General features: G+C 39.1%; 1 protein-coding gene across 5 annotated transcripts in view; it reads left to right on the top strand.

The window, feature by feature from the left end:
* sema3b (sema domain, immunoglobulin domain (Ig), short basic domain, secreted, (semaphorin) 3B) overlaps positions 1–15,776 on the top strand; it is a 61,465-nt gene extending 45,689 nt beyond the window's left edge. For all 5 annotated transcript variants that reach the window (XM_053625419.1, XM_053625418.1, XM_053625417.1 and 2 more), the window contains 14 exons: positions 2,825–2,944; positions 3,137–3,230; positions 4,800–4,919; positions 5,054–5,196; positions 5,292–5,406; positions 5,512–5,581; positions 6,811–6,955; positions 7,091–7,310; positions 8,526–8,614; positions 8,759–8,800; positions 9,326–9,483; positions 9,678–9,733; positions 10,706–10,845; positions 11,116–15,776. In XM_053625419.1, the coding sequence (XP_053481394.1) occupies positions 2,825–2,944; positions 3,137–3,230; positions 4,800–4,919; positions 5,054–5,196; positions 5,292–5,406; positions 5,512–5,581; positions 6,811–6,955; positions 7,091–7,310; positions 8,526–8,614; positions 8,759–8,800; positions 9,326–9,483; positions 9,678–9,733; positions 10,706–10,845; positions 11,116–11,640 (2,037 nt within the window). In that variant the 3' untranslated portion in view covers positions 11,641–15,776. The remainder of the gene's footprint in view (positions 1–2,824; positions 2,945–3,136; positions 3,231–4,799; positions 4,920–5,053; positions 5,197–5,291; positions 5,407–5,511; positions 5,582–6,810; positions 6,956–7,090; positions 7,311–8,525; positions 8,615–8,758; positions 8,801–9,325; positions 9,484–9,677; positions 9,734–10,705; positions 10,846–11,115) is intronic.
* The last annotated feature ends 7,191 nt before the right edge of the window (positions 15,777–22,967 follow it).

Genomic DNA, 22,967 nt, shown 5'->3' with positions numbered 1-22,967 from the left:
ACCTTCTAATACAATAATAATTACAATGTACTAAATCATCCAATTCAGTTCTGGCACACAATTCCACCTTCAAACTGCGTTCTGGGGAAGAAAATGAACCAAGCTTTCAAAATGGCTGCTTTGACTGTGTTCAGCTGTATGATATTTTTTGTCCGTTTTTCAAGAACGCCCTGTGTCATACAGTTTAATGTCAGAAACCACATAAGCAACACTGAAATACTGAATAAATCACAAAGGTTTAAGGTGAGTGTAGGTTTTATGAATGTAGTTTACACAATACTAAACTGCCACCTATAAGCTTCCGTCACTTGTTATGTCTCGTAGCTCCGGTTCAAAACTAAACAACAAATATGTTTTGGCTAAATGACTCTTTTCATTTAAGGGGGGCATTGTTTGATTTTCAGAGCAGGTCATCTGAACTGCCTTAAGTTGTGTACAACACACAGGAATACAGTAGATCATGATGTCATTTTTTTCTGAGCAGCCCATTTAATCTTATCCTTGAGACACTTTTTTGAGTAGAAAATGTAATCTTATCCATGAGCACCTTGGGAAATGGAAAACTGCAAAATTAGAGATAGAACAGAAACCAAACAGGGAGATATGGCAAGAGACAGAGACATAACAGAGAAGGAGGGAGAAAGCATCCATGCCCATTCTTTTGCTTTACTATAAGTTTTGAGTGGTTTTTTTTTTTTGTTTTTTTTTTTCAATTTAATGAAAAAAATGAATGGTCCCTGTTCGTTCTGTCTGGATACTCTTTCCTGGTTACTCTAAATAAGTAGATTTTATGGTCAATCCTGTGTCTCTGCTATTCCCCTGAGGGACAGGATGGAAGCTGATTGTACTAAGACAGATGCTTGGCTTTCAGTGTGTGTCTGAGGGTGTGTCCTGACCCCAATTAAACAGATGTTGGGGGTTCAGGTCATTGGCTAGAGGTAATGTTCCTTGGACGAAAATAAAGAATGAGGGATGCCACGGTCTCAAACAGTGAGTGAAAAGAGAGATAATTACAGAATGGACAGGTGCTACAAAAACAAGAGAGATAGAAGAGGAATTTATGATTCCTTATATCTCTTCTCTTCTTTTCTCTTCTCTTCTCTTTTTTTCTCTTCTTTTCAATTCTCTCCTGAAGCACTGAGGAGTTATGGAACAGTACTGTTTAAAACTAACGAGTAACTCTGAGACAGTGCCTGGTCCATTCTTTCCTCCTAAATCTCTCCCACACTCCTCTTCTCTAAGCCCCCATCCATCCATCTCATATCCTTCCATTGCTTTCCCTCTCCACTGTGCAATCTCTGTGTTTCATGCCCTTGTGTTGTCGTAGCAATTCAGAGAGTCCTGGGAAACATGGCACGCTCCAGTGAGTGCCCTCACAAGTGATTACTGGAGAGTGTGTGTGTGTGGGTGTGTGTGTGTGTGAGAGAGGGAGAGAGTGAGCTAAAGACCAAAAGACCCTGTGTCTGAATTGGCCCCCTACTACCTATTTTAGAAAGAGACGAAAGAAGAAAAGGAAGCCTTTATTTGTCACATACACATTACAGCAGAGTGAATTTTTTCACATATCCCAGCTTGTTAGGAAGTTGGGGTCAGAGTTCAGGGTCAGCCATGATACAGCGCCCCTGGAGCAAATATGGTTAAGGGCCTTGCTCAAGGGCCCAAGAGTGGCAGCATGGCAGTATTGGGGCTCGAAACCCCAACCTTCCAATCAGTAACCTAGAGCCTTAACCATTGAGCCACCACAGCAACACTTCATTATGATTACTCTGTACAAGCACGGATGTGTTTGCAATGGCAAACTTACAGTATATACTGTATAATTCATACTATTTATGCATACACCACTATGTGTATTAGTATACAGTGTAGTGTGCAGTGTGTGAGAATTCTTATTAGTATACTAGAGTCATGTGACTATTGGCCAGTTAAAGTAAACAGTTACCTTCAGATTGCTTTTAAATGTATTAATTTTTATGCATAAAATGCTCCATGGTTGTCAAAAACCTTTTTAGACTTTATTTAGAATCATAAGTAAAGCAATGTAAAAGCTACTTTTTCGTTAGGCATTAAAGCTAATTGAGATTGAAAGCTTCTGAGTAAAAATGTTAAATGTTGATATTAAATGTAATAATTTGTTATTCATTGTCATAACTACAATAATGACTAGCAGGCTGTTTAACATTAGCTTGTTTATAGTAACAATAAATTAGCTCGAACATTTATATGAAAACATCAGCACGCAATAATCATGCTAGAACCATTTTTCTGCTGACTTTTTGACCTTCTTCACTTTTGTGTCTGGATTTTATTTGAAAAAATAATGAATTCATACATGAAATGTCCACTTTTTATAGTGGGACGCACCATACCTCTGTACCTCTGGCTGCATGTTTGGAAATTCAAGCAAGTTGTGCGTCAGCAGAGTAACATTGTTTACTTGAAATATCTGTGTTATGCGCATTCTGCTTATGTGTCAGACTTATTATGAATAGTGTAGTCCTGTCTTTGAGTGGTTAACAGTTCTAGCGTTCTGGGATTTCATAACATTCACTTTGTATAAGAATAAGATGTGGTTTCGCAAAAATGACTAGAACTGGAAACTCCATGTGGGACCATGTGTGTATGCATATAAAGCGTGTGTGTGTGTGTGTGTGTGTGTGTGTGTGTGTGTGTGTGTGTGTGTGTGTGTGTGTGTGTGTGCTTGGCAGCAAACTATTGTGAGACGTACCAGATGGGGGCTCTCACTTCTGTGAACTGTGTTAAGAATGTGAAAAATTCATGTCATCAAGATTGATTTGCGTATGTCACTGTGTGTGTTTTGCAGATGGACTGCGTTAATTATGTGAAGGTTTTACATCACTTTAACCGAACTCACCTGTACGCCTGTGGGACAGGAGCCTTCCACCCGACCTGTGCTTACGTGGAGGTTGGACAGAAGGTTGAGGTAAGAGGAGAGAGACAGAAAGAAAGAGAGAGAGAATAGCATGGCTGCAAACAGCTGGACCCTTAAGGCTATGACTCCAAAGATAAGGATTCCAATTTTCCATTGGAAAGTACGTTGTTGTGAACTGGAAAATAACAGCCTGTATCTCACTTTCGTTTCTCATCCTGTAATTTTTTCTCTCTCCATCTTTAGGATCATGTGTTTCGATTTGATCAATCTCTCGTTGAAGATGGAAAAGGGAAAAGCCCATATGACCCACGGCACACTGCAGCCTCTGTTCTGGTTGGTCAGTACACCTGTCAATCTACCTTACTATATAATCACCACCAGTTCTATAACTCCCCATTTTGGAGACAACTGCCTTATTAGCTGTATTATTTAAGAATACTGCCATTTTGAGCAGCAATTTAACCATAAAGGAGCGCATCCATGACTTTCAGGATGCCATTTAGGGTCATGATACAGCATAGAGCATTTATTCATTCACTACTGCTTGCTTATTTATATAACCAAATAACCTCAGCAGTATATTACATAAGAACATAACTAAATTACTGTTCATTAAATAACTAGTTAGCAAGATAACTAAGGCTAAGTTATCCTTATAGCTAGCAAGTAAGCAGCTAGAGAGTAGCTGAGTGAAGTTGTGGTATATTACCTGGTTCATTTAAACCCATGCAATGACTTATAAATGCAAATACAGCCAAAGCAACTATTTGGTCGTCTACATTTGTCGTAACATTAACAGACTAACATGGGACTGGCCAAACCAATGGGGTGTGTGAAGCATTCCCAATGGGTCATTGGTTTTAAATAAATAAATAAATGTTTCTGTGGTGGTGTCACGTTTCGTGACGCAATGGAGATAAGGTAGGATGCAAGCGCAGGTTGAACAACAGTTTTATTTAAAGAGAGACAGGCAGACAAATCCAAACGTGATCCAAAAACGTAATCCAGTAACATGCAAGGTTCAGGCGATCGGCAAACAGGCATAAACGAGGCAAGGCAGGAATCAACGTCGTGGTCTCGGGATACACGGTCGATATAGCAAACATGAAACATAAACAGCGGCGAGGGACTGGTAGCGGAGAAACCAGCGTGAACTTAACAAACGAAACGAAACATGACATGAACTATGAACTAAGACTAAGACTAAGACTATGAAACGAAACATGAAACTATGACTATGACTGTGGTTCTCTATCATAAGGACTCTAAACTAATCGACTATCTAACTCATTCAACATTCCGCGTTGTGTGCTGGGAGGCGCGCCGTATATATGCGGAGATAATCAGCGTTGTAATGGCTGACGGCTGAGGGCAATTCAGACACACGTGAAACTACAGCCAATGACAGAACGTGGAGTAGACATGACAGAAACATAAACAATGCTCACATGCTCCACAGCGCGCTGCTTAAAGGGGAACTCGTGACAGGTGGAAATCACAAGCCACCATTTTCAGAGCTATTATATTTATTGTTGACTTCTTACACTTGTTAGTCTTTTTGTCTGGTCACATGAATTGGATGGGTTTAATCCAAACCTACGTAATTTCAACTTAAATCAAATGATGTTTAATTAATAAATAGGGTTCTGTAAGTAGAAATTTAAAGAATTAAAACCTATGTGGGTCCAATAAATAGCCAGAAAATTATAGTGCATATTTAAATATATCTAAGCATATAGACAGTACTGCCTCAAGATTTCCAGCTATCTTGGGAGTTGATAGATACAGTAATGCAATAATCTTAGCACATCATTTTGTGTAGAAAAGACTAAACAAAGCTATCATTGTGTTTGTTTTTAAAGAATGCTGCTATAATGCGTTTCTACTTATGCTTATTGGCTCCTAGGTGATGAGCTGTACTCAGGAGTGGCCACTGACCTGATGGGAAGGGATTTCACAATATTCCGGAGCCTGGGACAGAAACCCTCCATACGGACTGAACAGCACGACTCTCGCTGGCTCAATGGTATGTTTTGATTCCACAGCTCAAGCCAAGGATTCCAAACTTCCTGACCTTGAAATGAGTAAAGCTGCTGCTACAATAAGGCTTGTGGTTCAGTGTCTCAGATGTAAGTGTGTTTGTATCCACATGTTTTCCAGAACCCAAGTTCATAGGCGCTTTCGCTGTTCCGGAGAGCGAAAACCCTGATGATGATAAAGTCTTCTTCTTCTTCCGAGAGACTGCTGTCGAAGCTCAAGGCTTCGGCAAGGTCACCTATGCTCGGATTGGCCAGCTGTGCCGGGTAAGCAGGATGATTAGGATGGATGTGATTAAATGGAAAGGAAAACTTTTTTTTAGGTTTGCACGACCTTGAATGTGTCTGTGTGTCTGTTGTAGAATGACATGGGAGGGCAGCGTAGTTTAGTGAATAAGTGGACAACGTTCCTGAAGACTCGACTTGTCTGCTCTGTACCAGGCAACGATGGCGGTGAAACACACTTTGATGAGCTCAGTAAGAGCACACGCTCATATCCTCTCAAACACCCAAACCAGTGTCCATAGTGTCAGTTTAAAGACAAGTTTATTTGATTTATTTGACCTTTGTGTCAACTTTTAGGGGATGTATTCCTGCTGCAGACACGAGACAGGAAGAATCCGCTGGTCTACACAGTCTTCTCTACTTCCAGGTGAGAGGTCAGACAGTCTTGATCACAAATGATTGAATGCTTCATATTTCAGCACTGGAAATTATACCAGAGTCAAAAAGTGTACCATACATACATTTAGAGTAGTCCATTGGGGGGCGCACGGTGGCTTAGTGGTTAGCACGTTCGCCTCACACCTCCAGGGTCCGGGGTACGATTCCCACCGGGACCATGTGTGTGCATAGTTTGCATGTTCTCCCCGTGCTGTGGGGGTTTCCTCCGGGTGCTCCAGTTTCCTCCCCCAGTGACATAAATGTCTTTGTATGTGACAAAGTGTCCGTAGTGTGAGTGTGTATGTGATTGTGCCCTGCGATGGATTGGCACCCTGTCCAGGGTGTACCCTGCCTTGTGCCCGATGCTTCCTGGTATAGGCTCCAGGTTCCCCAGCAACCCTGAAAAGGAGTAAGCGGTTGAAGATGGATGGATAGTTCACAGGGCCTTTTAGTGGTTAGAACTAATCCTCGCACCTCTAGGGTTGGGGGATTGAATCCTGCCTCTACCCTGTGTGTATGGAGCTTGCATGTTCTCCCCATGCTTTAGGGGTTCCTCTGGGTAATGTTTTGTTGGCTGATTGCCATTTTCAAATTATCTGTAGAGTGTGAGTGTGTATGATTGTACCCTGCGATGGGTTGTCACAATGTCCTAGCATGTGCTCTAAGTTCCCTGGGATATACTGTAGGCTCCAGGCTTCCCTGCGACCCTGTTTAGGATAAGCAGTATGGAAAATGGACTGATGGATAGAGTAGTTTGGCTGTTTGAGAAATCCTTGTATAAAAACTTAAAGCTGAATCAACTGTTCACACACTTTGTGCTTATTTTTGTGTTGCCGTACTGCCATATAGTCCACTCAAATTCCATCATATTACAGTAAGTGTTCTTGCAGTGTTAACTGACACTTAACACCTGATACTGATTCAGTGTGGTGTTGTTTTTGTTCTCTCTAAGCTGTGTCTTCTTACCGCTATTGTTTTAAATCAATAGGAACTGTCGATAACTATTTTTTACTGCTTACACCAGTAAACAATCATGTAGTCTGGTTTCAGGAATTAGAACTAACAACCAACCAAAAGCTAAACAACCATCATAGTGGCAAAGTGCTTGGGTAGTGCATTCAGATTTCGGATCCTGTGGTTTATAAATGGTTTCTTGCATTGTGCGGTGTACATAATGCGGTGTATTGCATTAATAGTGTGTGTCTTTCTTTCCTGCAGTAGTGTATTCCGTGGATCAGCCGTCTGCCTGTACACTATGAACGACATCCGCAGAGCATTTTTGGGGCCGTTTGCCCATAAAGAGGGACCCAATTACCAGTGGGTGCCTTTCCAAGGCAAAGTCCCTTACCCTCGACCAGGCATGGTGAGCTCCTCGTTTCACCGAGACATTATTGCTAGGAGTTTATATCTCTTAATAGAGACAGAATGGAGTTGGTGTGCCAAACTACAATAAATTACAATGGATTCTCCTTTATACATTTCTCTACCCCTTGTTTAGTGTCCCAGTAAGACATTTGGAAGTTTCGAGTCCACTAAAGGCTTCCCAGATAACGTGATCCAGTTCGCACGTCATCATCCGTTGATGTATAACCCAGTGACGCCCCTCGGTGGCCGTCCGCTCTTCCTGCGCACTGGAATGCCTTACAGCTTCACACAAATCGCTGTGGATCGAGTAAATGCTGCGGATGGCCATTACGACGTCATGTTCATTGGAACAGGTCAACACCTTTAGAGTCGTTACAGAGTAGTATGACATAATAAAGTAGTAAGATATAAGATGTAATAAAGAGTACATTAAGTAAGGAATAAAACACGACAGGTCAGAGCTGTTATTAGAAAATTATCAGTGACCTGGTGTTGTGATGTGGCTCAATACAAATTGGAATAACAGTTACCAGTCAGTACAGGATTTCTTAAATTGGTGAAATTGCAATCACACAAAATTGTTTTGCACGTTCTTTCGCAGTGATGTTTGTTGGTAAATGAGACCTTTTAGCTGTACTCATGTTTGATGCACGTGAATCGAAGAGGGCTTTGGCTGAATGCGCGTTGCGACGACATCACATGACGCATCTTGGCCCAAATCTGCGGAAAACCTGTGGTAATTTGTAAAAATTGAAGGTCCTCATAATATTGTAGAATTTCCTTGATTTTTCGTTCATTTCTGCAATCGCAAAATCGCAAAATCCTGGAAGGACGGAGTTACCATCCCAAAGTACATTATTTTCCTATAACAGCACATCCCGAAGTTTTTTATTCCTCAGCCATTACCTGGTACTATACATTTAATTTATTAAAGAACTATAAATCATACTGAATCATACTCAGTAGTAACTGCAAAGCATAAAGTCCTCTATCTGTAACTCAGATAGATCTGAATCTCCGCAATATTAGGAGGAGCTTGCAATTTTTCAAAATAACCGCAGATTTTTCTCAGATTTTACGTCATCACAGCTCGCATTCAGACAAAGCCCTTTTCGAATCACGTGTCGAACATGAGTACAGCTAAAAGGGCTCATTTACCAACAAACATCACTGTGAAAGACCGTGCAAGACAATTCCGTGCAACTGCAATTTCGCCAATTTTCATTGCAAATCCAGCATTTTTGGCCTCAACAATGACAATAAATAAATAAATAAATACTCTGCAAAATCCTGTATTGACTGACATGCCTCTCACTGTTACTGTTGCTAGAATAACTATTTAATGTTCTCTGTATAAATGCGTAGGATATACAGTATACGTCTATACCTCAATGTTCTATGCTGTACTGTCTGTTTTTGTTAGTGTCAGTAAATATATTATTTTTATCTTACTTATCTGAGATTCAACAATGTGTGTTTCAACAATATGCAAAGGTTGGATGATGTTTAAAAGATATTTTGCATACCATTGTGTCTGTAATATTTTATGTGTCTTTAATCCATTGTAGATGTCGGCACAGTTCTGAAGGTGATCTCTGTGCCAAAAGGAAGCTGGAGTAACACAGAGCTGCTGCTGGAGGAGCTGCAAGTCTTCAAGGTGTGTGCGTGTGGTGCTGGGGTGGGGGGTGTTTAGGTTTGCATTCACTTTCCATAAAAAAAAAAGAATTTGAAAGCAGGGTCAATTATCAAATATAAAAGCAATGTGTGAGCAAAGGACAAATGTATGTTCTTCCCTCAACAGGACTCTTCATCCATCATCAATATGCAGATCTCCTCCAAACGAGTAAGTCACGCATATCTGTTACAACAGCTCTGAAATTAGTTACAGCGGTTTGCTAGGTACCTGCTGAGACCTTCCAGAGTTGACCTCTGAATCTAATCAAGCCAAGGTCTAAGTTAAGGTTTCTAAGTTAGAGTGGTGTTTTAAAGTGATGTCTTGCTACTCAGTGGCTGTGCTGATGTACTTACAGTACATAGTGTGAAGTGTATGAATAGTTTCAGTTTAGAGGGAGTTATAGTGAACTCTAGGTCCACTGTATAATTTTTCACTTTGACAGCAACATGATAACATCATCAGCAGAACCCCTAATTTAATGCATGACTAGATTTCATTTAATAAATAGAGCAGAAAAATGACACTGCTTAAGTTTCGAGATAAAATATGTCATTAAAATCTGTTAATATGTGTAGCTTATTAGATTTCCAGACCAGTGTGTCCTTGTGTGTCTTTGTAATATAGCAGTTATTTTGAGTAACTCAGCCCCCCCGTCTTATTCACTTTCTTGCTCTCTTTCTTCTCTCTCTGCAGCAACAGCTGTATGTAGGCTCTGATACAGGTGTGGCGCAGGTGCCACTGCATCGCTGCAGCATGTACGGTAAAGCATGTGCTGAGTGCTGCCTGGCCCGTGACCCCTACTGTGCCTGGGATGGACATACATGTACACGCTACCTGCCTAACACCAAACGGTACACACACTCATTACTGATGCTGCACTTTTCCATCTTACTGTTTGCTGATTAATCATTACATCACTACTCTGGTTTTAGACTTAATATCTGATCCTCTGCAATCCTCTCTATTCCGTTGTGCATATGTGTGTGTGTGTGTGTGTGTGTGTGTGTGTGTGTGTGTGTGTGTGTGTGTGTGTGCCTATGTGTAGGCGTTTCCGTCGCCAAGACGTGAGGAATGGTGATCCTAACACGCTCTGTTCAGGAGGTTAGTTTGCACCTCTAGGGGGCAGTGTCATACCACAGATCATTACTTTTCAGTGTTGGTGTCAGACACAGACACAGCAAGTAAAGTTCCCATTATAGTTCAACAGTTTTTGAGATTGAACCAATATTGAACTTAAGTTCTGAGTTTCATAGTTTTTCAGTACAGTAGGAAGACCTTGCCTGTCCATAAACATCAGGGTGTGATATGCCCAATAAAATGAAAGAAAATGAAATGACGTAATGCTCATCTTTGCTACTTAGTCAATAAACTAGTTTCAATATTAAGAACTTGCTACCTTTAAAATAAGACACACTTCCACCTAGCTATGGGAAACACTGTCCGTGATAAGCACGAAAGATTCTGAGACATGATTTGTGAGCTCCCACCAGTTTTCACCCCCATTCATTCAGTCATCTCTACTGGCCAAACACAACAGTGGTGGGCTTGCCAGTTCATTTGAACTGCCTTTCTAGCTTCCACTATTGATGGAAGTATAACTCACATATGACCTGCTGGCTCATTTCATTCATTCTGTAAAAGAAAGAAACAGAAATGCTAGTGGAGCGCAAAGACAGTTTTTTTTTTAGAGAATTTTCTTTGAGTAAATGGTGTTTTTAAATGAGATAAGCCAGCGCAAGAAGTCGTTACAGCCAGGAAAGAATACAATTTACATCACACTAATGATCAAAAATGGGTCAACTTGGAGAACACTTGAAAAAAAAAAAAAATGCACACAGCACAGAAAAACCCGGCAGAGTGAGCCAATGTTATTGTTTCTGAACAATAAAAATAGTTTTAGCAATTCATATTGTAGTCCAATTGTGTTGTCCTAGAGTCTTTCTTTATCCTACATTCTACTAGAATGAATCTAATCATAATATTATAATAATTTAATGAATTATTTATAAAGTTTGTGGCCCAGTTGAGTCAGAAATTGAGTTTAACATCACTGGTTTATATTGTGCTGTGTAGATCACCAGAAGCAGCGTGTCCTGGAGAAAAAGCTGTATGCAGTGGAGAGCAGTAGCTCTTTCCTGGAGTGCATCCCTAAATCACTACAGGCTCAGGTCACATGGACCTCTCAGAGACACCCCAACAATGCCCGAGAAGAGGTGAGAGAGGGAAAATAAAGAGGGGCATGGAGAGAGGGGCTTTATAAATGGTGGAAAGGGGTGATTGTGGAAGACATTTCAGAATAAGTGAGACGGAAACAAAACAATATGGCGGAATATATGTGAAAAGGGGTGGGAACAAAAAGTGGGTGGGAATGTACAGAAAAGGAAAGGAGGATACTAGGTGTGGTAGACAGTGTCAATAAGAAATGATGAAAGTGAGGGTTTTTTTAAACGAATGATCTTTCACATTATCAATATGATTCTCAGGTCCGTCTTGATGATCGCGTGCTTCAGACAAATCGTGGCTTGTTGCTGCGGCGAGTATTGCGCAGAGATGGCGGTGTATACAAGTGTCACGCGATGGAGCATGGATTCACCCAAACGCTGCTCAGCATCACGCTGGAGGTCGTCCCCATTTCAGGCCCCGCCCATAGCCGAGGACACAGCCCCACCCAGAGCCAAGGACACAGCCCCGCCCAGAGCCAAGGACACAACCCCGCCCAGAGCCAATCACAGTCCACCAATCAGAAGCTGTGGTACAGAGACTTCATGCAGTTGGTCGATCACCCCAACCTGAGCACCGTTGACCAGATCTGCGAGCAGGTCTGGTCACGCAAGCACAGCCAATCAGACAAAGCCATGGCAGATGCACCCAACGAGTCTCCACCTACCGATCCTCTGCACTCCACCCACAAAAAGTGGAAGCATCTGAAGGAGGTGAGGAAGGGGAGGAACCGCAGAACACATGACGGAAAACCTGCACCTCGAGCGCCTCGGAGTGCGGGAGAGTAACGAGGGATTTAGGAGAGAGAGACAGAGAAAGAAAGAGAGATCACTGGAGTTGGACAAAACCACACACCATCGCATTTAGTGACTATTTATCAAATAACACAAACATACAATACATTCGAAATTCACAACATTCTTCCCATACTGTACAATTTACCACACACCATTGCCTTACATCCCTACACACTCTGTACACTCCCTTCATTCCCACACCGCTATCCCTACACACTCTATACACTCCCTTCATTCCCACACCGCTATCCCTACACACTCTATACACTCCCTTCATTCCCACACCGCTATCCCTACACACTCTATACACTCCCTTCATTCCCACACCGCTATCCCTACACACTCTGTACACTCCCTTCATTCCCACACCGCTGTCCCTACACACTCTATACACTCCCTTCATTCCCACACCGCTATCCCTACACACTCTATACACTCCCTTCATTCCCACACCGCTATCCCTACACATTCTATACACTCCCTTCATTCCCACACCGCTATCCCTATACACTCCCTTCATTCCCACACCACTATCCCTACACACTCTATACACTCCCTTCATTCCCACACTGCTATCCCTACACACTCTATACACTCCCTTCATTCCCACACTGCTATCCCTACACACTCTATACACTCCCTTCATTCCCACACTGCTATCCCTACACACTCTATACACTCCCTTCATTCCCACACTGCTATCCCTACACACTCTATACACTCCATTCATTCCCACACCGCTATCCCTACACACTCTACACACTCCCTACATGCCCTCACCACTATTCCTATGCACTCTGCTGTTCCTGTACACTCCACTCATAACCTCACTGCAATCCCTGTACACTCAGCCATGATGTCAACTAAATATATACACTCTATAAACACTCCAATTTACTCAAGCACAGAGTACACACACACACACACACACACACACACACACACACACACACACACACATATATATATATATAAAATGATGCAATAATTATTCACTTGGTCTTCTTTCTGAACACAAAGGCCTATCTGAAAAAGTGCAGACAAGGATGATGTCATTCTGAACAATACTGTCTCATTGTGGCTACGATTCCAAATGGAGGAATAATCAAAACCACGGATAACGTATTACACACACTAGATACCTACACAAATCATACAGCGGTGCAATTGCATGCATTGTCTTGGAACAGCACACACACTTAAACAAATGCTCTGCTTCTTGAAAACAAAACTTGTATATTTGCCAGGTTTGTGTGTTTGTGCTTTGTGCTGTTTGTGTTCCATAGATTAGAATGAGCTCAATATCCTCTAATATTCTCTGTACAACCAAAACCACTATTTAGCTGAACACCACTAGTTGCCTGTTACCATAGAAACCCTTAAAGCTGCTCTCTGGTGTTTACCATCGGCAGGAAATGGGGAGAAAGCAACTCAAAACTGTGAACTTACCCACAAAATGTCGTCAACAGCAAATTTTGGTAAAAGAGATCCTTAGAGATCCGTTGTGTAGCCTGGCTGCTCACTAGCGCCACCTGTTGTACGGAAACACTTCGAGATGCTTTTATGGAGGTTTTCGCTTCCACTTTATCCACAGCACATTTTGTGTGAGATCAAATGGTGGTAGGGAGGAGGGTCATCTGTGTGCAGTGTACTTGTACGCTGTGTGTTTGTTTGCTTTGCGATGACATTATCACACACATTATCAGGAGCAACATCATAGCAGGGGTGCATTATGGGAAAATCAAACGAAAGGAGGTGTGGGTAAAGAAAATAAGTTATGATGGGGGTAAAAAAGGATGTTTTGGTTTCAAACCCTCAACTAATCTGTTGACTATTCACAAGACATGATGATTGTGTCTGTGTGTGTGTGTGTGTGTGTGTGTGTGCGTATTTCCCACAGTCACATTAACTATATATTGCTCATATAGCATGTTATTTAAAGTAGAGTTTGTTCATTTTAAAGTAAAAACACTAAGCTGCTTATTATAATGACATCAGCATTACCCATCAGCCCTTTCTGCTGATGTAGGGTTGTTTTAAGTTAGATGATAAATAACAGATGATAATTCCTTCCTCCTCTAGAGCTAAGTCAGCCAATTACAGTATTCCTATGCTGTTAATAAAGATGCAGGCTGTGCTCCAATTCTCATATTACTGTACACAAGCAGCATCACAGAAAGCGGAATAGTGGGGTTGACTACCCACTTTGGAGTGGAGGGGCCTGGATTTGTATTTTCATTCAATAGATCTCAGACATCCCTGAATACTCGATACCTATTCTTTGTCAAAAATGTAAGGCAGAAATAGTTGGGAAATAGTTTCTCTTCGACCGCTTCTGTGGTTCCAAACATGGCATCTTGTTCACTATTATTATTTCCCTGAGTGGTTTGTGCTGCTGGCTTGTATGAGTTTGAATGAAAATAATGAGTCAGCGCACTAGAAAGGTGAACTGGTGGCTTTGGTTTTCACCACTAGATGGCAGCTTGGTGTCGTGAAAGAACCTTGAAGCAATCATACTTAATGTTGAGTTAAACTATCACTATTCCATTACAACCAGAGAAAGAGATTTAATGAAAAGTGTAGTTTCTCACATATATAGCTACAATGAGGTGCTCTCTTCGTATTCGTCCCTTCCCAAAAGTATCTGGCGCATGTTTTTCTGGTCAGTAACACATCGGCTTGGTTTTATTTTTTAAAATGCAGAATGATGAAATATTAATCAAACATACTCATATGTTCTAGTTTTTCTACAGTGTTGGGTTTTCGGGGGTAAAGTTCTAACACTCTGGTAATGAGGATTGTATATAAAAATAAATAAATAAATAAATAAATAAATAAATAAATAAATAAAAGTCAATAATGTCACACAAATAGGGCCATTTGAGAAATTTCAGGCAACAATCCTAGGCAACATTCTCAGAAAATAAAAGTACCAAAATGTACTTTTCCTCGTCACCAGGCTGGTTCCATCAATAATGGACATATTGTAAATGTCTTATGTGTCTTTTCTTTATTAAGATGCACAAGTGGTGATTGGTTTACCTTTAGCTTTCATAGTAAAATTTTAAAAGTAGTGGTCCTTAAGGTCCAATTATGTACCTAAAGGTACAAAAGATGTACCTTGATAGTACCACACCATCAGCAAAGAAAATTACAGTGTATTTCTAAGAGTAAATTTCAGATTCTTTTGGACCCCTTCGCATTTCTTGGAAATGCTAATCATTAGGCCAGACATCTCAACCTATTTTCCCTCTGCAATCAGTTCCACTAGCTATTATCAGTTCCGTAAGATATAAGATAAGAGTGTATATGGGTGAATAGTTTTGTCTATTTATAATGTTTCATGATGTAAAGAACGGTTATGCCTGTTTCTGTTCATTTGCATGACTTAAAAAAAAAAAAAAAAAGATGTGTAGCTGAGTGTTTTGCCAATACAGTAGACAGGAAGTACATTGGCACATGTAATGTTCTTATGACATATTTAAGACGTAATAAGCTAATATGTAGTGGTGAATTGTGCTGAGATTGACATTTGTAATATATCCATTCTTCTGAAAACTGGAGAGAAAAAAGTGTGTATATTTTGAGGTATATGTTCTTTTCCTTTTTAAACCATATTTAAGGACTTGGTCTGAAACTCTCCCTGTGTGAAATGACATGTTTTCTGTTTTAACAATGTTTTTTTTTTTTTTTTTCTAAAAAAAAAAAAATAATAATAATAACCAAATGACCCAGACCAGCTCACTGATTTCCTTGCCTTGTGACTCTTCTCATATTCTGAGAGACAGGGTGTGTGTGTGTGTGTGTGTGTGTGTGTGTGTATGAGTGTGTGTACTGTATGTGCGCTTGTACATGCATGTGTTTGACACATTAACATGAGTATGTGTGTTTTTTGTGTGTCTACTGTTAGATGTTGTAACTGTAAACCATTGCTTAAAAGTGGGACTTCATTATCTGGAGAGGTCAAAGGTTGAAGGCCAAAGTTGATGTGGAACACTGTAGTGACTTTTCCTATTTCTATGTGGTTTGTTGCATCAGACTGTATTTGATTAACACAAAGAAATAAACAGTTACTTCAAATTCAGTATCAGTTCATGATTGTGTTTTCGGTACTGTACAAGGGGAGCTGTATTGGTAGAAAGTCAGAAAATTGATACCGTTGACAGCATACTCAGTATAGAATGTAAAACCAGCTTTTTAAGCAGTGGCGGCTGGTCAATAGGGGGCGCTGGGCCACCGCCCCCTTCAAGTTATCCAGAGATAACATGTTAAACATAGGTTAAAAACATATTGCAAAATAATTATGAAATAAAAGTATTCAGTCGTACTGTTCGCCTGGTAGTCATGTTAGCATTTATTTAAAAATCCAAAAAGTGAAATTGTATTTCGATCATATCTGTGTGCAGGGCTCTCGCCAATTGAGTGCGTATGTAGGCTAGCTCCTTAAACTTTTGAAAAGCAGTTGACTTGAGGCTGTTCTCTAATTGGCTTGCTTCAAATTGTCCTCCTGGTTGCAGCTCATTGAGATAAAAAAAAGCTCAAAAGTAGATAAAGAGAACCCTATTAAACAAATGAGACAAAAACAATGATACTTTATTATTTATTTATTGAGGAAAATGATCCAATATTACATAACTGTGAGTGGCAATAGTTTGTGAACCTTCGCTTTCAGTATCTGTTGTGTCTCCGCTGTGCATCAATAATTTCAGCCCGTTCCTCTGTACAGAACAGCTTCAACTCTGGGATGTTGGTGTGTTTCCTCACATGAATGCTAGCTTCGGGTCTTTCCACAACATTTCTATTGACTTAAGGTCAGGACTTTGACTTGGCTATTCCAGTACATTAACTTTATTCCTGTTTAACCATTCTTTGGTAGAATAACTTGTGTGCTTAGAGTCGTTGTCCTCCTGCATGACCCACTTTCTCTTGAGAGTCTGTTAGCACTAACGGATGCTCTAATTCAAGTGTGGTCACGTGACACAAGTATCAGTGATGAACTGTGTGAATCTACAGAGAAATCAGTCTTTAGGTAATAGCATTCTGTGTATTTAATTTAATATTTTTTTTTTACTTATGAACATCTGTAGTTCTGTTGTTCTTGGTTCCACAAAAGTAAAAAAACAAGCCTTTTTTTAAAAACAATTTTTATGTATGTTTCCCTTCAAAGAAAGAGAGAGCTTAGCCCTGCTAGCCCATTTATACCATCTGTCTCTGGTGTGATGGCATTTCATCTGCCCTCATGTCTTACACAGGCCTCAGCAGAGACAGCGTGGATGATTAATGCTCGTAGTTAGCCCTAATTACATCCTGTTAGGTATACGCTCATTAACCCCTTTTGCCTCTTGTTAGGTGTGTTGACATATCGGAGTTAAGGTTTCCATGCCAGCACGCTTTCAGTCATTCGGCACTTTCAGTTTAACACACACACACACACACACACACACACACACACACTTAGTCAGCTAGTCCCTTTGGACTGTCAGTCTTTCATTCTCCAGAACTGCATCCTCTTTTTTTTCTCCACACCTTCTTCACTCTGTGTGCTTGATGTCTTCTTTTTTTAAACAATTCTCCCAGATATCTCTCTCACACACATTCTCCCTTTCTTCAACACACTGTTTATAGGGCTGTTTTTGAAAGGAGGTTGAGAAAACAAATGCATGGTGATGACGGAGGAGAGAAAAGACAAATGTAAAGGATGTAGGAGAGAAAGAGGAGTTTACACAGTCAGCAAAAAGCACCCGAGCTCCACATATGAGTAGAGTTAATTAGGCTTCGAATAATAATTCCTTTGAAGATCAGCTGACCAAGATTGAAAAAAAAGTACGTAGTCATGTCACCAGAAATTCAGTGTCCCAATGTGTAGTGAACCAGGGTCCTTAGCAGTGCTTGAACTTGTGTACGCGATATACTGAGTCACTTCCTACTGAACTATGATGCTGGGCCTATTCTGGGAGTTGTAGATTCCGGCGTGCCCTAACAAGACTTGCTGAATTGTGTCAGATTTGCTGTTGAATGCAAAAGTTTGCATACCCTTAAGACAAAATTATGAAAACATAAATTGTATTTATAAGAAGACGTTCCTTCGTTATCAAAAACTTTTGCGCTCAGTTGTATGTTTTTTTTTTTTTTTTTTAAAAATCACAAAATACAGTCTAGTTGTTTATTATAGTTCCATTTTACCAGTAGAAATCTTGACATGCTGGAAAGTTTCAACAAGTCGGTTTAATTAAAAGAATTCTTCTATACTGATGTGCAGAAGGTGGTTAGTTTTAGATGTGTATGGGGGGGGGGGTGTTGTATGATGTCTCACATTCAAAAATGCAAAATGACTTTGTTTTTGCAATTTTTTTTTTTGGAATGAACATGATATGCAAGGAAAGCAGGAATTGATGTAAGTGTGTTTACTGTGATCTTATAGAATTTCACGTGCTGATTTATTTTCATAAACAGAGGCTTGCAAAGTTTGTTCTACACACTGAGCAGCAGTCAGCAGTGTCTTTGTTTTTCAGACATGAAACTCATATCAGAGTCAGGTCAGGAAAATCACTGTATGCAGACATACGGTGAATGCTTGCATGCTTATAACTGTATTTCGTATGATGAAAATGTACAACGTTTTCTTTGGTTGGCAACACTTTAGATCAGTGAGTTCCTCTAATAAGTAACATTATTTATGACATTTATCATTAATAACAAATCATGAACTTTGGAGGTAAGTTAGGAATAAAAGCTTGGGAAATGCTTTTATATGAAAATAATCAACAATGGGCTGGTGTGATGCGACCCAAGAAAAAGTACAGGTACTGTTACCAGGCCCGAGCTGAAAATGTCCCTATAACATCACATCCTGAAGTGTTTAATTCGTCTTATACTACAGCAATTTGTGAAAAACACTTTCTTTAAGCAATTTAGAGTTACATTTGAGAGACAAGTTCCTTTTATCGCTTACATTATAGCAGCTATAAACAGTCGTTTCCTCACCAGCCTTAAGTTAATGAGACAAAATTTTTTTAAAAACTGCTGAGAAGCTGGAAAGCACAATCCTCTTTCCTGAAGACACTCCCGTAGCATCAAATGGTCACATAAACCAAAAAATGCTAATTAAATGTCACTGTACAAAATACAGAATGCATATTTTTTATGTTTATTATTAGGCTTAGATTTTGGAAGTATGATTATGCGTAAGCTGTTACTATAGAAATGATAACTTAGAATGAGCCCTGTTAAGCTAACACCTTCTGGCCAAACAGAATCGAGAACAACAGTGCTCTATAAGTAATGATATTAACAACGTTTTGCATAAATGTTTAATTTTGAATAAATAATGAAGAATGTTGATTCCTAAAAGTAAGTTTACTTAATCATCATAAATGAAATCACAGCACGGTATTAAATGTTGGTAATCAGCTCAATGAGAAACCGTCAGATATAAAGTTGTCAAACTAAGCAGTGGTTATAGTAAAGGTTATTTGAAATAGCCTTAAAGTGTAGACCTTATTGAGACATATATGTAAATTTCAGTGCTTTGCCTCATACATCAAAAGTATCTAATACTAAGGTCATGGACTGCTAAAATTCATGGCTATTTATTAGATTTTATCTAATGTAGTTGATAATGGTGGTTAAAGGGACCTTAATGCAAAGTGGGTTTTTCTATATTTTCTACTTATTCGTTGCAACTTTTTGCAAACAAAACAAAGCTGTGTTACTTTAATTCTTGTTTTAATACAGTACTGTGCAATAGCCTTAGGCGAGCAGTAAGACAGCAGTAAACAGTAATAAATTAAACAAAGCCAATATTTGGTGTGATGACCCGTTTGCTTTAAAAAAAAAAAAAAAAAAAAAAAAAGTATTAGTGGTCTCAGGTAGAATTAGTGCAGTTTTATAAGGCAACAAGCTGTAAGTTTTATTGATCATCTTGCAGAACCAGCCAGGGTTCTCCTGGAGACTTTGACTTTCGCACTTGCTTATTTTTGCTGCAAAACCCAGCAGCCTTCATTATGTTTTTTTTTGTCTGAAAAGTGTCTCTTAATATGCTGAATATCCCCTCAATACGCTGCTTTCTTTACTGACATGCAAACATTTTTCTGTAACATTTAATTTTGTGATGGAAAACTAATGTTTGGAAATCTAAAATGTTTTTTTTTGTTTGTTTGTTTTTTTGTACTGATTCAATAATGTAGAGGTCATAAAACAAAAATCTATAACAAAGTTTGTACTAAAAAAAATGTAAAAAAAATAGGGTGCCTAAGACTTTTGCACCATACTGTATATCTTCAGTAAATTGCTTCAACTCTAGGATGGTCAAGGTCATGGTCATAGTGGATACAGAGTCAGTCTTATGAACACTGTATCTGAGATGGAAATACACCGTGGATGCGAAACTAGTCCACAGGGTACCGTGTACACACACATTCTCACACTCATTCACACCTACTGTACTGGCATGTTTTTGGGAGATAGAAAGAAACCCATGCAGACATACAGGGACTTCAAAACTCTGCACACTCAGTAATCCTGAGCTCTGGTAATCTTGAAATCTTGATGCAGCAATGCTGCGCCTCTGTGTCGCATTTTAATGCGATATAATTGAATCGAATTATGTTAGATTATACTTACTTTTATCACAGGAAGTTGAGAACATTTATGTACAATTCTGAAATGTAACCATGCTTTCAAGTCTGAACATAATTTCAGAAACCAGCATCAAACAAACAAACAGCATTTGGACTTGATTACGGTTCTGTACAAATCAGGATCAGTTAGCATGAATTATAGCTTTAAGCGATGGGTTTATGTTCAGTGCGGTCTTTCTTTGGCATCTAACGTATATATATATATATATATATATATATATATATATATATATATATATATATATATATATATACCTCTGATAGCTTTTTACTTCTTTTGCAGTAGAATAACAAATAATTAAAAGCCCCTATATAGACTGATCACTTAAATCTTGTATTCTGGTTACGTGTGGTTTTCAAATCCAAATCATATACAAGCACGCACATGCAAAGGACATGAAGGAGAAAGACAAACATCTCACCAAGTAACTTGAAGCCCACAATTGTGCATATGATAGACATCTCTACAATCTGGAACATATTTATTCAATTTTATTTATTTATTTTTAAAGACAAAACCCACATCTGTACACTCTGCATGCAAGGATCTGTTTTAAATAAGACATAAATACATGACATATACCAAGACAAACTCTTCACACACACTTTTTATGTGTTATCTGCAGATAAAATGAAAGTACAGTGTTATTTCAATCTGTTAGTTAAATCAGTCCATATGAATGCAAACTTGGCTTAATCAGTGGTTTGGATCCAGTATTAAATCTGAAGAAGATCCATGGAGCTGCTATGGTTATAATATTTGTGTGTACAGTCTGGAAATTATTGAAATATAAATCTAAGTATTTTAACATAATGAATGAATGATTGACGGATTATTTTATGGTTAGAACATTTATACCGTGTGTCCGTTCTTCTTAGTGCATCTGTGATCTGCAGTGAGATTCAGTCACAGTTGGGTATACTCAAGTGCAGGCTTGACAACCTTTAAACCACTGAGTTATCACTCCAAGATCAATCTTTTTCTTCTAGACGAATATAAATCACAGATGAGTCTTTTGGACTCTCTTATATTAACCAGTCTGTACAATTTTTTCGCCACAGCTTTTTTCAAAATGTGCCGTGCAACTTGCTGAGTTTTTTTTCATAAAACTAATCGAATTCGCGAAATTGGAATTGCGCAAAATTGTTTTGCACGGTCTTTCACAGTGATGTTTGTTGGTAAATGAGATCTTTTAGCTCTATTACATGAATTGAAGAGGGTTTTGGCTGAATGCGCGCTGTGATGGCGTCACATGACGTGTCTCGGCCCGAACCTGTGGAAAAACCTGCGGTAATTTTGAAAAATCGCAAGCTCCTTCGAACATTGCAGAGTTTACTTGATTATGCGTTTATTTATACGAGCGCAAAATCCTCTAGGGACTAATTAACTGACACCCTGGAAGCTCGAAGATGCAGTCTCGAAGATGCAGCATCGCTTTCAAGGTAAATGGAAAATGTTTTGAGTTCATCAATATGAAATATATAATAGGATTGATTAGTGTATGTTCGACTTAGCTAACATTAGACTAGTATTTAGTTAACATCAACTAACTATGCTTAGGGGTGACAGAGAAAAATGTGGCAATTTTTCTATCAAGGGGGGGACCCTAGAGGGTCAAATCTAACATTACAAATAATTTTAACGGTAATGATAAATCGCAATAGAAACTGGAGTGTGCATATATGCCGTGTTTCACGATAACCACCAGACGTTGATGTAGACACTAGAAAAGTAAATAATGACTTGTGAAAAATGTACAGACTGCAAATGGATGCATTAAGCTGAACCCAGTCATTTGTTGGAAAACTGAATGAATGCCATTAACAGCTATAATGTTATTTTTTATAGCATTATGAAAAGCTAGTAGTGCGGCAGCAAAAGATTCGGATTGATCTGTTCTGAAAGTTTCGTTTTTTCTGTCGATGGTCTCTGAATCAGGGTAGATTAGATCAACAGCAATATTTTCAAAGAAAACAACTTGTGTGTTTCCAGACTTCTGTTAGAACAAATGAATCATTAAACTGAGTGATGTAAAAGCAGCTAGGCTTAACAGGGGGAAAAATTTTCAAACCAAACAACCATGAAGACTTGGCTCCTTCTTCATTTGTACAACTGAATAGGGTTTTTTAAAAGAAATCTTTCTTCTATTTCCAAAACAATCTGGATGCTTAAGCATATTGTACCACATTACCTGACTCTTAAATTACATTTGAAATTCAGTGTTTTAACAGTGCCTTAGTCTGTACATCACATAATGCCTTACATTACAGCAGTACATGAAAAATGAACAGCTGAAATGTTACACCATCAGAAATAACAACATACAGGTAACATTTTCATTCCTCGCCTTTAAATACACCTTCAAAACCTTCAAATTCCAATTAAATAGCTTTTGTACATCCTCTAGAAGCTTTTACAAAAGTTAGAAAAGTGACCCCCCCTAATGAGGTGTAACCAAAAAGCAGGGTTTTTTTTTTTTTTTTTCTGAGAGTAAAGGGAAAGAAAGCTAGAGTTATAAGAAAATATGAAGATGAAACTGATTTTGTTTTTCTGTAAATTTTTTTTTACACCACATCGCTGGTGTACGGAAGCCCCAAGAGGTCGCCATGCATTATTATTTTTCTTTCTTTTTTGTTTTCTCATGATCTCGCTTTAACAATATTTGTATTCTGGTGGTA

The sequence above is a fragment of the Ictalurus furcatus genome, chromosome 5 (genome assembly GCF_023375685.1).
Source record: "Ictalurus furcatus strain D&B chromosome 5, Billie_1.0, whole genome shotgun sequence".
NCBI classification, from domain to species: Eukaryota; Metazoa; Chordata; class Actinopteri; order Siluriformes; family Ictaluridae; genus Ictalurus; species Ictalurus furcatus.
This window is presented reverse-complemented; position numbering and strand designations above follow the sequence as displayed.